Source organism: Pyxicephalus adspersus, chromosome 6, assembly GCF_032062135.1.
Source record: "Pyxicephalus adspersus chromosome 6, UCB_Pads_2.0, whole genome shotgun sequence".
Taxonomy (NCBI): domain Eukaryota; kingdom Metazoa; phylum Chordata; class Amphibia; order Anura; family Pyxicephalidae; genus Pyxicephalus; species Pyxicephalus adspersus.
In genome coordinates this window covers 53,922,785-53,938,298 of record NC_092863.1, presented here as the reverse complement: position 1 = coordinate 53,938,298, position 15,514 = coordinate 53,922,785, and the positions used below count along the sequence as shown (strand labels likewise).

General features: G+C 35.3%; 1 protein-coding gene across 1 annotated transcript in view; it reads right to left on the bottom strand.

The window, feature by feature from the left end:
* KNTC1 (kinetochore associated 1) overlaps positions 1-15,514 on the bottom strand; it is a 50,401-nt gene that overhangs the window by 28,493 nt on the left and 6,394 nt on the right. Inside the window, exons 4-27 of the mRNA XM_072413931.1 lie at positions 11,909-12,024; positions 11,172-11,250; positions 10,049-10,126; positions 9,879-9,913; positions 9,681-9,791; positions 8,981-9,074; positions 8,824-8,876; positions 8,118-8,233; positions 7,974-8,028; positions 7,481-7,579; positions 7,130-7,173; positions 6,981-7,046; positions 6,828-6,903; positions 6,625-6,750; positions 6,454-6,543; positions 4,959-5,024; positions 4,815-4,876; positions 4,621-4,732; positions 4,346-4,489; positions 3,231-3,287; positions 2,183-2,284; positions 1,366-1,485; positions 1,140-1,283; positions 647-745 (exon numbers count right to left, since the gene is read on the bottom strand). Coding sequence (XP_072270032.1) covers positions 647-745; positions 1,140-1,283; positions 1,366-1,485; positions 2,183-2,284; positions 3,231-3,287; positions 4,346-4,489; positions 4,621-4,732; positions 4,815-4,876; positions 4,959-5,024; positions 6,454-6,543; positions 6,625-6,750; positions 6,828-6,903; positions 6,981-7,046; positions 7,130-7,173; positions 7,481-7,579; positions 7,974-8,028; positions 8,118-8,233; positions 8,824-8,876; positions 8,981-9,074; positions 9,681-9,791; positions 9,879-9,913; positions 10,049-10,126; positions 11,172-11,250; positions 11,909-12,024 — 2,144 coding nt within the window. The remainder of the gene's footprint in view (positions 1-646; positions 746-1,139; positions 1,284-1,365; positions 1,486-2,182; positions 2,285-3,230; positions 3,288-4,345; positions 4,490-4,620; positions 4,733-4,814; positions 4,877-4,958; positions 5,025-6,453; positions 6,544-6,624; positions 6,751-6,827; positions 6,904-6,980; positions 7,047-7,129; positions 7,174-7,480; positions 7,580-7,973; positions 8,029-8,117; positions 8,234-8,823; positions 8,877-8,980; positions 9,075-9,680; positions 9,792-9,878; positions 9,914-10,048; positions 10,127-11,171; positions 11,251-11,908; positions 12,025-15,514) is intronic.

The window sequence follows — 15,514 nt, the reverse complement described above, 5'->3', positions numbered from 1 at the left end:
TTACAATTGAGCTAAACTAGTATAAGTTCCTTTTAGGGGAACACACTTCTCTTCTTAAATTCCTTTAAAGTAAACCTGTTCATACATTAAAAGTAAAAAACCTGGCAATTGCATCTAAAGTGACCAGTGTGTGCAAGAGAAAGGGGAAAAAACATAAAAATAAAGGGATTTACCTAATCCCTACTCTATCCCAAACAGAAACAAAACCATGACTTCAATTCCTAACAAGCACTGTTTCTTATCTTTTTAAATTTTAAACCATCCCAATGAAAAGCCTTGTTATGCACTAGTAAGGAACATAAGCTATAACTTTGTCTGAGGGTCCTCAATCATTTTTCTAGTTTATCCATTGTAAACTATGCACAGGTTAACTTGATAAGAAAAATGCCCTTAGTGAAAAATATTATTATTATTATTATTATTATTATTATTATTAAACAGGATTTATATAGCGCCAACATATTACGCAGCGCTGTACTATAACCCACAAATGTTAGCATGTTGAAAAAAAATGCATTTTTTTGTGTAAAGAATTCAATATATAGGCAACTACGTAAATCAGTGAATCCACAAACCAAACATGATGGTCTTTAAAGAAATTATAAACATTTTCTAGGATATGAGTAAAATAGATGGGTTTACTTACATCTGTATCCGTCATGCATCCAATAACAGCCATTGCTTTTGCCTCCCAGGCAGTTTCAAACAATGATGCAGAGCGAGAACTGCAGCGTTCTAACATATCCTAAAATATAAAAGTGAATTTATTTAACACATTTCCAATTATGCATCTGAAATATTTTTAGATTTGCTGATAAATTTTATTTATTGGTTGAAATATATAATTAGGTTCAATAAAGTGCTTACCAGCATATTTCCTCCATTCTGTTGTAACTGATAATAAAAGGCTGCCTTATAAGAATATACTGAAAAGAATAACTATCTGTCCCATCTACACTTTGTTGTACAACATTTACAAAATTATAATTTTTTTTTCACTGGATACAATTAGAAAAATTTATAAATTGTTAGTAAAGGTTGAATCGAATACTTTCTAATTAAATACGGGTGTGAAACTGTAAGTTGGGTACATTTTTATTGAAAACATTTAAAAATAGACTCCTTTGTAATTAATTTACCTTGATGTACTGAAGTAATAGTTCTTCTTCATTCAAATTATGCTGATGCATATAGGGTCTAATAAACTTTTCTAAAGTGGATGGAATAAGCTCAGGAGCCAAGACTTTATCTAACATACGGAATACAATTGTAGTCGTAGTCTCCTAAAATGTAAAGAGAAGAATTTAGGATCATTAAAATTTCATAGCAACTCTTTTTTTCCTAAAATCATAGAACAATTCTTACCTTTTCAAATTCAGAAAGGGCAAGTCTGCAGTTATATTTTCTGTACAATTCCACCAACTCCTGGAGACTGGTGACAAGTTTCATCAACTGCTGGACTTCTTCACAGTCACGGTCTTCTTTCTTTAATTACCAAAAAAAAAAAAAAAATAAAAGGCCCATTCATACCTATGTGTTTCTTTATGTCATGTAATATAATGCAGTTTCAGATGCATTTTATGACAAAACCATGAATTGACATGTTTTTGATACTTTTTTTTTTTTAATGGGAGTGTTTCTTGTTACCAGGAGCTGGCAAAGCATGACAACACTTCACAAGACACTTTATGAGTTTCTATGCATTCTCTTAGATTGTATGGTCTTCTGGGCAGGACCTCTCCTCCTCCTGTGTCACGGTCTGTATATGTCTGTCATTTGCAACCCCTATTTAATGTATAGCTCTGCGTAATATGTTGGCGCTTTTGTTTTTTTTATGTATCATAGCTGCTTTAATAAAGGGCCTGTCATATTATTTAAAGTGTGCTGCAAAGAAGTGCAAATCTATGCACAACACCAACACAAAATGTGCAACAACAAGATAACTAACACACAATACATGCATTGAGGTGAACGTTAATGCAAGCATTGTAAAGCTGCAAAAGAAAGCGACTAGAACTGTTGTAGAAGATTTTTATGGAATTCAATAAAGAATTCAAGATACAATGCAGTTGTACTAATACAGAACTAATAGCTTAAAAATAGTGAGGTCTCCACCATAAAAGCAGATCACTCATATTATTCAAAAGCAGTGATACAAGTGTGGAAAGTATTGTTTACTTACCAAATGGATCCACAACCAAGAGGCGGCAATGCCAAGCTCAGCAGGATTCTTTGATGTAAAATATACTTCTGCCATCTCATAACCATTTTCTGGCCAGTTTGCCTTTTTAAATAGAGAAGAGTTTTGGAAAGACAAACATAATCATCAGTTTTCATAGGAAGTATATTTTAAAATTTCAGACAACATTGGTAAGAAATACAAGACAGTGTCGAGCACTATGTCATGTTTTACCACACACATAGTTCAAAGATGAAACAAAGAACACTTAGATCCAGAGACAAGCTGGGAATTAGTAAGGCATAAATTGGAAAGTGGATTGTTACTGGCATATGCAGTATTAGTTTCAAGTTTCTATTGGGTCTTTGGGACTCCAACTGTGAGAGCTCCCTTTCATGGTTCGTATCCACCTGGGAATTTTCTTTCTTCCTTGCATATTCCAGTACATTCCACTACAGTTTCAACAGAACAGGAAAGATGAGACCGCTCATAAAGGACCTGATTTAATAAATCTGATAAGATAAATTTAATAAATTGATAGGATAGACTATACCATGGGTGAACCTGGGTGGTCCAGAAAACCTAGAATGGATTTCCTAAAAAGCATTCGTTCTTAGTTGGTAAATGCTTTAAATCCTAGACTAAATCCAGGTTTGCTGGATCACCCAGATTCACCACGATAGTCTATCTTCTCTAGTACTGGAGAGGTCTAATAAATTAGGCCCAATGTGTAGACCCAACAAGGATAAACTCAATAATAGAATACCCAAGGCATGTGCAAACAGTGGGTAAATAATTAAAATTTAAAAAAATATTTATTGAACAACAGACTAAAGTTACCCGTGTTACTTGAGTTCCCAAAACAAAAATTTGATGCATGAAACCAGGGAATTAGGAAGTAAGAAGAGTATAAGTTAAGTAATAGGAATATAAGCTTAAAGTTAACAGGATAAAATTTCTACATTAGCAGCAACAGCAGCAGCTGCTGTAGGTTTCATCTGTTACAATTTGTTTTCAGGGTACAAAGCAAGGTATGTGGTTTTCGATTTACCTTATCTGTAAGTTCTAAAGATCGCGCTCTATGCTCCAACCATTTTGCTATAATTCTCTACAAAGAAAATGATAAACACTTTGGTAAGCTTAAATATTGCATTCAAAAACAAAAACTATAAAAGAATTACTAACGGTTTGTGTCCTACTTTCACCCCAGGTTTATTGGGTGCTACATTTTATTCTGCCTCTTAGAAAGAAGAAGCACTACTTTTAATTTGTCACTGCAGTAATTCTTATCTTGACTTTCCCTAGTGAGAACTTCCTTCTAACACAGACTGGCATTTTTCTCTAGTAAGGTACAGACAGGCCTTTGTTCACACATTGATGTTCCTTGATTAACCCAATAGCACGCAGTCTGCGGAGCATGTGCATTACACCACAGTATTCGGCTTATAAAGAATAAACATTAAACCCCTCAGGTCACTTATCAGCTAATTTATTATTATTTAATATTTGTTAACCCCTCTGCTCCACTTTCCCATGAGCTACTAAAACATTTGCAGGAAACAAAGCCCTGCAAAAACTCCCACATCCACTCTTTCTGGACCTAATGACAGGACATACTTTTTCTTACTTTTAGTGTCATTCCACCACCTTTACATGGCATAGTGCTGTTGACATATCTCATTCTCATACCACATTGTGGAATAACCTGCTTTATTTTTAACAGGACTAGTTTCTCAGTATTGATTCTGACCTATGTTCCTCCTGTGTAAAGGCCTCAGTGCTCAGGCCTTGCAGAACGTATTATAGGGTATATTTGCCTGCCCCTACTAATCATTCAAAGGTCTATGACAAAATTTTTTGCATACATGGCTTCTCAGCCTATCCTCTGCCCATCACTATATCCACCAAGCTCCTTTCTTGCACATATTGCCTGATGTCATATCCTCCATGCTCCTCTTCCGCACATATTGTACATTCCAAGACACTTCTTTAGTCTTGTTTGTTATATAACCTTTCCTGTTATAGAATGCACACAAATTTTGATAACCTTACATAGAGATCAGTGGTAAAGTCTGCTATAAACCTTAAAATGTTTTCAAATTGTTCTCCTAACACAAACAAAACATTTAATATGAGATGCTGTTATAAAAAGATTAATCAACATACATGTCCTTTTGGCACAATTCTTCTAACAAATGGAATCAATATGTTTTTAAACCAAAGGCACAATTCTTGTGAAGGGATATTTGCAGGAATTATGCCAAGCAGCTTCTCAAGAATCTTTTCATCAAATTTGCTTTCTAATTCCGCCTATGAGGGTGGAAAAAAGGATATAGTTTAACACCAATATTAGTCAACATATGAGAAAAAAAATTAAAGCCTAAAACCAACCAAAAAAGCTGAACAAAAAACTGAAACTGGATTTTTTTTAATTACTTCACCTGGTGTCTTAGCCACAGATACTGTGCACATGACAAATTCATCTCTTCCAGTTGATAGAAGATGTCTTTCAGGACATTGCTGTTGTTTAGGAACTCTATCCATGCAATTCCACTTATGAAAAGAAGAAAAAAAAAACATAAGGCTATTTTGGTTTTTAAATACCTACATCTGCAATCTGAAAACCAACACTAACCTGAACTTATCTGGTCCAAAAGCACCATAAAAAGTAGCCAATCTGGCCTGTGCTCTTAGTACCTAAAATGTTGAAAAATAATGCATTACCATTTCATTGACATCTACATTAGTACAACTGATTATAAAATGTATAGATTATTACATCTGTGATGGAAATGGGAATATCATCTGATGTGATGGGTAAAGCCTTGTCTTCTTTTTTCTGAATCTGAAAGAAAGAAAAAATGTTCAAGCTACCAAAAAGAAAAAAAATGAATTCCTTTGTAGATGTGAATTTTTGATTTTCTACTTCAGATAAATAGATACACACATGTGACAGAAGTATTTGCCAAATTATTTGTAATTCTGTACAGCCATTTTGTGAATGACACTGTATCAGTCAGCTCAGCTAGGAGAGGGACACCACTTTGTCTTTTAGAATTATGTCACAGCAATGTCACTTGCAGCTTTCTGAATGGACAACAAAGAAAACGACACACAGTGCCAAGATATGAGTTCAACTCATAAACTTTACAGAGCTTAAATCAGCTCCCATTGATATAACCCCCACTCCCAGTCTGGATGCTGCTGTTCAGGGTATGACAGAACACTGTATTCAGTTTCGGGTAGTTACATACCCATTTATATAAAAATTTGTAAAAATACACAACTACTTTATAGTTGTTATAACCAAAGAGTTTGGTCACAATACAGGGGCTGCCACCCACCTAAAATTTCTTCCCACCCGGCTTAAAAAAAATTCTGGGTTGAGCACTGTATATAGTTGTTATACTATATACTTTTTATGTTGTAATAGCTTCTAGAAGTTACCTTGTATCATTTCTAAATTTGGCATACACGGGAAATCTTACATAGGAATGAACAGGCTAATTAGCTGTAACATGGGGACACATCTGAGGTAAAATGAGTATTAAGTTGTCTCCAAGGAACCTGTAAGTTTCTCTGCCGGCTGGTTTTACTCAAAATCTGCAAGAGCAGGGTAGGGCAGATTCCCAATTCCAGGCCCCACATCTTTTTAAGGCCGAGAAACATATTTAGCACATCCTGCGCTAAGCAAAAAGTGGCTGTAAGTTGGATTGGCTGCCCGTCAGTTGAAGTGTGGAGTTGTCTCTGTGCCATCTTACCATTTGACGCTGATTCCTCACACCTCAGTTACATATATATTGCAGCTTTTTACTATGTGGTCTTAGGAATAACTTACTCAAAATCAAAACATGGCAGTTTCAGGTATGGAGGAGCATGTGAGGTGCTTCTTTGGGAAAGTGCTTAAAACTATCAGCAAATTTCACAAATCCTTGGATAGAGATGTCATGGTTCCCATAAGTTGATTGGTGAGGAAGAAAGGTAATGTATGTTTAAGTTCATGTACTGATGGGTATTGGTTCATTTTGTTTTGCACTCACAACAAATTCTTTGGAAATGTAAAACCTGCTTTCTACAGTTCAAATGCAGGTCAGAAGGTCAACTGCATTAGTTACTGTATTTTAAATGCTAACAAAAGCATTTTTAACTGAGGTCAAGAAAAGACCAATTACACAAGCTCTGCCACACACGTCCAGTCCAGGAACACATGACCATAAAGATTAATCATCAAAAATTTACAAATACTTTAGGCAGTAAGAGAAATAATGTCTTACCCTGGTTTTTGCATAACTCAGCATATCAAAAGCAGTTTCATAGGTTGGCCAGGGGGCATTAACACAGTACTCAGCCACAAAATTGTCATCCTGCATACATATAAAATAGACACAATTTTAAAATGGTCAGACAAATGTCAATATAAAAACTAGAAACATCTAGTGACATACCTTAATTTTAACCAAACTGTCTTTGGCTTCATCTACAAGCTCATGCCACAGAGACTGTCCATAACTACCAATAGATGCAGAAGCCATTTTCTCCAGTACGGTGTTGACTTTTACTTTATACACAAGCTGCTCAAAAAATAAACCTGTTTTAGTGTAACATTACCACAAAAGGACATTACCTAAAGAAATTGCTGATATCATACCTCAACATCTAGTCCAAACTGTATAGCAAACTTCTCTGCTTCCTCAAATTTAAGCTTGTGAAGTAATCGACTTAACCTGGCAAACAAAACGACAACCAGTAAAAAAAAAGTTTACACATCTTTGTGCCATTAACACAACTTTCATTAACATACCTGTTTTCTGGCAAAGCTTCTGTTAGACATCTCAGTGCAAGCACGTTCACCAGACACTCAGATGATCTAAAAATGTAAAAGATAAAAATACAAAATTAAAAAAAAAAAAATTAAAAAAAAAAAAATTTACTTTCAAAGACTGAACATACCTCTCATTGTTATCATATATTCCCTCTAGAAGATAAATTGTGTCCTAAAAGTAAAAAAAAAAAAAAAAAAAAAAACTATTTTAGATGTGTATATAAAATAGCAAAATGTGGAAGCTTGTCAACAACTTTATATTCCATTTCAAATGGAACAATTTATTTTCTTCTGCATTTCAACATGGAAATAAAAAAGTCAAGCAATACATTCAGAAAGAATCAACTACTTTGTGTCTGTAAGCTCCACCTTCATTTTTATAGAGTGGAGTGCAGTGGGCCCCATGGACATCATTTTCTACCCTTAAAACATGTACAACATTCACTCTTAAGAAGAAAATAATATATTATTATACTTACCATTGTAATGCCAATTTGAACAAGACTGGAAACATCTGACACTTCAATTGAATATAAATGGTTCATAGTGGGTAAGGAATACACGGCCAGGTTTCTCATCTGTGAGCCAAAAACATACAGGAAAGTGATCTGTATCAACTAAAAACAGGATTACCACACTTCCTTTTTACAGTATACTTAAGAATCAATGAACTTTGATGAGGGATTTTAACACAGTAAAATAGTGAAATACAGTGCCTGAAATATATTACATGACATTAAAAAATGATCCCTATTGTCACTAACATCCGACACAGCATTTATAGGCGTTTCTACATTCTCTATTTCAGAAGAAACTCCATATGCATCAGCACTTTATCTGCATATGGTATGCATGTATTTAATAAAGGTAAACTCTTTACGCCTAGACCTGAACATGTATGTTACCATGAGATGGATGACAGGAAACATTGTAATTTAGGAGCAAATGTGTTGTTTAAAATGCAGCGCTTACCTGTTTATCATTCGGAACGGTTAAAACTATAAGCTTTAGGCTAGTGTCCGCTTGCCTGCAAAAAGATACAGCACATATGTTCTGTAATAGTAATACATTCCTCATGGAAAAAATAAAACAAATAAAAACACATTTTAGAAATACCGTGTAACTGAAGATGAAGAATCGCCTTCAGTTGTTAAAAGAAAGTCTGACATGCGACAGGAAGGCCAATCCCATACTAAAACCAGTGTGTACACATCCCATACACTTAGAATGTCCTGAAAGTGAAAAATGTATTACCAACTGTTAAAATTAGGGGGATAATTAGTATACAGAAACTAAAGTGAACTGCCACAGAAACATATTAACCAAAGATTTTATATGTTTAACAAATCTGTTATTATGACGGGGATTTTTTTCTTTTAGTGCCAAAATGTATCCAGCCTCAGGGTCGTTTTTCTGTTTTCATGCTGTTAAATGTATGATTTGTGATTCACAAAAAAAAAAAAAAAAAAAAAGCACTGCAAGTAGAAATTCTAACCAAGAACTCATACACACCTACATTTATATGATTCATCACTTTAGAATTAAGGCTGCAATGATGACAGTAAGACTTATTTTACTTCATATTTTACCGATTTTCAGCAAGTAGAAGTGACAATTGACCTTTAATGGCTTTTATTTTAGACCATACAGTTAAAGGACAGAGTCCCTGATTCCTATATTTCTCGGCTGCTGTGAATCCATAGGTACCCATAGCTGGGAGTTTCATTCATCAAAAGAACATTTGATGACTGGGATTTCACTAAATCTCTAGCTGCCCCCATCCAAATTGCACCTTTATATAAATATTAGCATGCCTACTTACATGTTCATCCAGTACAAACAGCAAATTGTCCAAAATCTGTAGTTTCTTTAAACCTGAACATGAAAGAAATCAAAAACAAAGATTATGTAACCTCAGGTGCCTTTCATATCTAAAAGAAAAACTGCATATCAATACGTAGAAAGGACAATACAGTTACCTTGGATCATATTTGAATCAGCAAGAATTTGAACAGCAATATGCTTTTTCACCGGATCCATCTTCCATTTTGAGAGTGCATAATCACCCCTTCCCTGGTGAGAGCAAAAAGAAGAGTAAACATTACCCTTTACATTTTCTATAAAGAAGTTAAAGTGATTGTATAGGAGAATAGTACCTCGTCTGAGGTAATGATGGGTGTATTCTGTAGTTTTTATCTGAAGCATCAGAAGTACATCCTTAATAAAACTCACAAAGGCTTATTATTAAAGAGGATTATAGGTGTTAATGACATACCTTATGCATGGCTGGTAACAACTTAGTGCCCAATCCCTAATATTCTCTAGTATGTACACATTGCTATGTTTATATAAACCCAAAGCCTCACTATCAGCTCCAATTAAAATTAAAGAGAAGAGCTCCAGGAAGCTAGATCAAAATATACCAGAGCAGTTTGGGCACAACAGGTACGAACTTTGAAAACAGGCCTGACAGCATTGAATTAGATATCTTGATCTTAGTTTGCATTTGCCACATGAGAAAACTTAGTAGAGAGAGTATTAAACAAAGGAGAATTCAAGCATGAGTAGACAAGAGTGCAATAATTCAGACAAAAAGGGAAGTTTAAGGATACCAAGTGACCCAGAAAAGTTTTGGGTTAATAAATAAAAGATTAGTAAACGGTGTTCAAACTTGCTTACCCCAACAATCAGATGAGTATCACTTGTCAAATCTCCAATCACCAAATTCAAGCAACCTTCAGTGTGATACTTTTCTGTAGATGTGAAACAAGTCTTGAGTTTCCCTTCCAACTGTTGAATTAACAGACATGGCAGTAAATAGTAGCGACCATTTGAGAAAAATTAACACAGCCGGTGTTAAATGTTAAAAACAACTACCTCCTTTGCAGAACTGAAGTCCATATTCTCCACGGCTGTAAAAACAAATAAGCAAATTCAAAGTTATCTGAAATATTTTGTATAGAAAAGTTTTAGTAGATGAATCTGAATGAAAACCTTACACCCCTCAGAAAATACTACAAAAAAAGGAGTTCATAATTTTAGCATACCATCATTTATCCTTGCGAGGTGAAAGTACATTATACAGTAGAGGCCTCCGTTTGTCAAAAGGAACATGTGATACACACCTAAAAGAACATTGGGGTAAATCAGTATCAAAACATAGAATGTGGTACAAAAAATGACAACAAGCTTTAAAATCCATGCCTGTTAAGAACACTATAAACTCCTAAACTCCAACCCCCCCCCCCCCCCCGGCCACCCCGACATGGTATACAGTCACAGATAATAAATCTTCTGGGATTATCCACATCCCATGAAACAGTTTCAGTATGGACCAAAATATTGTGATATTTTGACACTGCTTTCAATTTAAGACCTGCTGCTCATCTGCATCTTCAGCTTCATCTTTAAATGTGCCACATTTATATGAGAGGCTGCATTTTTTGTTTATGTTTTACATAGGTAATAGGTAGGTCCTCTTTACATTGTTAGGACTTACTGAGACTTTAGTTATTGAAGTGCAGTGTCAGTGCAATAATAAGGAGTGCTAGAAAGGAGTTTATTCCTTCACCTACGTGAAGCACACACAAACTGCAGTTAAACCACTTTGTTAAATCCAGCACTGTATACAAAACAAGGTATGTACAGTTATCTTATTGCAAAAGAACAGTTCTTTATATATTTGTTCTCAAGCAGAAAATACCTCAGAAAGACACACCAGTCCAAGATATCCAACAGAACACTTGGAAAGTAAAGTGTAGTTTTAGAAAATATCAGTGGATCCAATCAAGATAATACATAATACATTAAAAGCGTATTTTCACCCTTACATTAAATTTCATGGTAGCCTAAAATGCAAAATCCAGCAGACCATGTATGGTCACATTGTGACCCCATATATTTTCTGACATATTTCTGGTTACAATATGTGGTGAGCAGCCTCACTGGTTATTAGAGAAGCAAGGGACACTGGAACTTAGCAGTATCCTAACAAAAAATTCTAACCATGATCCCAGTGCTAGTTCACTTTCCTTCTCAGTTTTATTTTAAATATTATACATTTCCAACTAAACAGAGAAATTGTGGTGCCAGGTGGTGTTCCCAACTAAAAAGGGCTGGGGAGAACACTGATTTGTAGTAAATATTATGCAGTAAACAAAAAATAGCAACCTTCATTGGAACCATCTTTTTCTATAAATAACTTTTTAAACGTTTGTCCACCGTTTTTTCCACAACTTTGTACCATAGCCTAAAACAAAGACATAAAAAGCATGAATGAAAAACAAAATAAAGGCCACTAATAAAAAAATGTATTTTTTACCAAACACAAGAACATGCACTTTTGATCCAATTTTTGCAGTTCTTACCCCTTAAAGCGCACACACACACACACACACACACACACACACACACACACACACACACGTGTTGCTAGCATAACATTTATAAAATCATAAGCACTAATTCAATGTTACCATAAAGAAAAAATTATAACATCAATCCAAAACAATACAATTTAACATTTGGGATGTGTTCAGACAGGCTCAGGTTTTGTACATGCATAGAGCCCCCAATGTGACATGTGGCAAGAGAACCGTGAGTTACTACAGTGTTGTAAATACTCTGGAGTGAATCCTAACACCTCCTAGATTGAATTTTGAGTGATTACCTGCCTGTATAATCTTAGCCCTAAAATTGGACTTGATTTTAAAAAAATTAAAGTAGGCAGGTAAGCTTATTTTATTGCAGACAGGACATCACTTGTCCCTACTGCTTTATTAAACTTTTAATAGCTTTATTTCTGCTTACAGACATATTTTGCAAAGTTCAAAAAAGTTTTTTTTTGCATGTGAAAAAAAACCTGCCTTCAACTCTTACAAAAAATAGTATGTACTAAATAAAGGTACCTTTGTAATCAAGATCTGCCTGGAGAGCACGTGAATAAGATGAACATTGCCATTTCTCTCTCCAACCACAAGAAATTGTCCTTCATGGCAAATGCCTACAACATCAACTTCTGTATCTGTAAAATATAAGTAAAATTAAAATTTGAAACTCAAATGGATTTTTTTGTCAAGTGTGACCAACAGGTGCTAACCTTTATTTTTTTTTTTTTTTTTTTTATGATGAATTAAAAATTTGACTCGATACTTAACTTTTGTTTGACTTTTGGTTTTGCCTAACTTCTAGGGCTTGCATTTTTTATTTGTTAAAGGATCGTTCCTAATGTCCCCAGTAGATATAATCGGTCTGTGACTACCCAGACCTCTGCAGGGGTGGGAACATAATTTCTTAACAGTTTAGCGGATATCTTTTTGGATCATAGCAAAAAACACATGTAAACAGAAACGGTATTTATGAAGACATTTGGGCAATCACTGATAATCCTAATGCCACAATTAAAAGATGTTTAACTTTCACTTTATGTATATTAAGTAACGGTGAACAACTAACAAAAATCAGTGGATGCACATTGTATCAATGTGCTTTATAATTCAAAATGAAATGAAATTTTTTGAGCCTGACAAAAGATCTTCCAAGACATGTTTGCATATTATAATGTTAACCTAAAATTACTATTTAGAGAAAACATTTAAGACAGATTTTGCTGACAGGTAAACATCCATGGTGCTTGCATGTTTGTTCTTCATTAAAAAAAATTCCCTAAGTGGCATAAAAAAGAATTGATATTTTGTACTAATTTACATATTCCCCCAATGTCACTTGGCTGTCAGTTACCACCTGTGTAAAAACATATATCCTTTCCTCACATATATACCAGAACAAACACTTCCTCAGATGGCTTGGTCACCGGTTATAATTAAAAGTCATCTAAAAGCAGTTAGAATGTATCCATTGTTTAAATACTAACTTCAGGTATGTCAATTCCAACATAACTAGTTGTTATATGAAACCATTTTCAAAGTATTCAGGGCCAATTCATACCAGTATGCTGTAGTAAGACACATCATGAACAATGTGTCCTGATCTACATTCTCCTGATCTACATATCTCCACCTATACTTTTTTTTTTTTTTTTTGGAAATGTAGAAGATTAGGATCAAACAGGCCTTAGACATATTTGTAAAAATCTTTTGACTGAGGGGGATTTATGAGCTCTGGGCAGTTTGCGGGTGACCCACTGATTGCTGCTGATTAGCCTCCACCACTCCTATTCAAAAATAGCCAAGAAGCCAATAACTGCTTGAAGCGTCTGCCCAACAGCTGGGATTTTCATCAGATAGGAAGCAGCGATTTCTTCACCCCAGACCTCCTGTTTGAACCAAACCTTATACTTCATTCGAAAGTGTTTAGATGTGATTTTGGCATACGTAACTCATAACTCAAAGACTACTACAACAAAACAAGTTCTTTTTCATTATGATTTAAATACCTATGATATATAGACCCTCAAACTTTATAGCACCTGGGCTTGTAGTTTGAGAAACATTTTATAGTAGGAGTTGTAATACAAGAAATTGAACTAACATCATACAATAAAGATGTGCCAAACAGACTAACTATGCTGGATGAAGACATAATAGCACAAATGCTGCTAGGTGCTTTGTTTAATGTAACAACACTATTATTAATTATTATTATTAATAATAATACCAGCTGATTACCTGGAATTGCCCGGGTATTTATTTATTGCAATCTTATACAGGCAAAGGAATCAAAGAAAGTTATAGTGGTAAATCAAAGAAATGTTTTTTTTACAGGTTTTAAAAGTATAAGTACAATGTACAAATAAATTAAGTTTATTTAACCTAAATTAATGGCATATGTTCCAATGCTGTTTTACATGTTTTAATAAGAACATTGTTCTCATGAAACATCCTTTGTAACTTTAAGACAATCTGAAACTTTGTTCCTGAGATGTAGGTGCACCTCTGGTCAGTGTCTATTAGTTCCTTTTTAATAAAATATAGCTGTAGAAATTTTGATGGTTGATCTGGCATTGGAAGTAACGATCCTGCTTGATGGTAAATTTGTCCTTGCACCGTGAATGTGGCGCCAAATGATGTCATTTGGAAACATGAGTTGTATTTTCTGATGTTATTAAGAAAATGCTTTGACTATATGAGGTATTTGCTGATGTGTAATTCCAAAGTTCTTGTGGTAGCATAGTTCTCCCCAGAGGGTTTTAGCCGGTTGCTCCGCCCTGCTGTAAATACCCCGCTTAGCTCTCCTCAGCAGCTCTCATCCTGAGCGCCGATCTCAGTGAGGCTGCTCTGTGCCATCTGTGCTCTGTCATCCCTTCAGAGGATTGCTGCTGGGATGAGAGGTGAGCACACACAGTTCAGCCTTCATGTGAAGGAGACACAGGCAGCCCCACCCCCATCTCAAAGCACTAGCTGGAATTTCTGTTTAAAGAAAAAAATCTGCCTGTGAAATGTATCCACTGCTGCAGCTTTTACACTCACATAGCGATCACACTGCGCTGCCGAGGACATTATTACACACTGCGGATAAACATCACAGACAGTGTTTTTATATAGAATATGGGCAGTGATGAGAGGGGATCACTGTCTGTCTTGTCCCCATCTGATCACATGCATAATGCTATTAAAGCATCTCCACATTTTTAACATTATATTAAAGAGTGACTTTCTCTGTTATGTAATGAAAAAATTTGCGTTTTTTTTTTTTGTTTTTACACCTTTGTGGAGAGGACCTCTCCCCCTCAGTCTTCACTTCCATTTCGGTAAAGACCAAAGGGAAAATCCGCAGCCTCCTGGGATGTTTGCGTCACATATCCCAAGAGGTTCTGCACTGCTCCAATGTGTGCATGCACCTTCAGAGGCTTTCTTATAATGTAAAAAAAGTGTTCAATCTCATGCATGCGCAGTGCAAGGCAGCACTGAACGTACAAGTGAGCATTAGAGAAAAGGTGGAAGCTGAAAAAAAAGTGTTTCCACAAAAGTTCACTTTAATAAAATATAGACACAGGAGCACATCTGAAGTTAGGCTAAATTCACACCAGCAGTAAGGTTACATTTGTCCATTCCTCATGCCAGGAACCACTGCTTCTTAAAAAACTTCTAGCTCTGAAAAAGCCCAGCACTTACGGCCTGTTACCAATCCTAGGTGCCTAAGTCACTCAGAAGGGGTAAATGTTTTTTGCTGCTAATATGAGCTATGAACTTAGAACACTAATAAGTTGGGTCACAATACACGGCATAGGACAGTTGTGGCAAAATACATAGAATAGAAAAATTGGATAACGGGGAAGGCATTACAAAGTTGTAACAAATCATTGGGAGAAGGTAGAACACTGAAACAATAGGAGGTAACTGATTACCAATGGCATAAACAACTGGGAGCACAAAATTTGCAGTGTTTTGCCTCACACCCTTTTATACCACCCGGCTACAAAAAAATTCTGGGGAGAACACTGGGTAGTGTTTCCAGTTGGCAGAGTTCTGTCTCTGAACCTCTAGATGTAGTAGCTCTTTCTCTCATTTTTATGTACTCGTGTCTCACGCTGTTTTACTGTTTCCGAAGCTCTA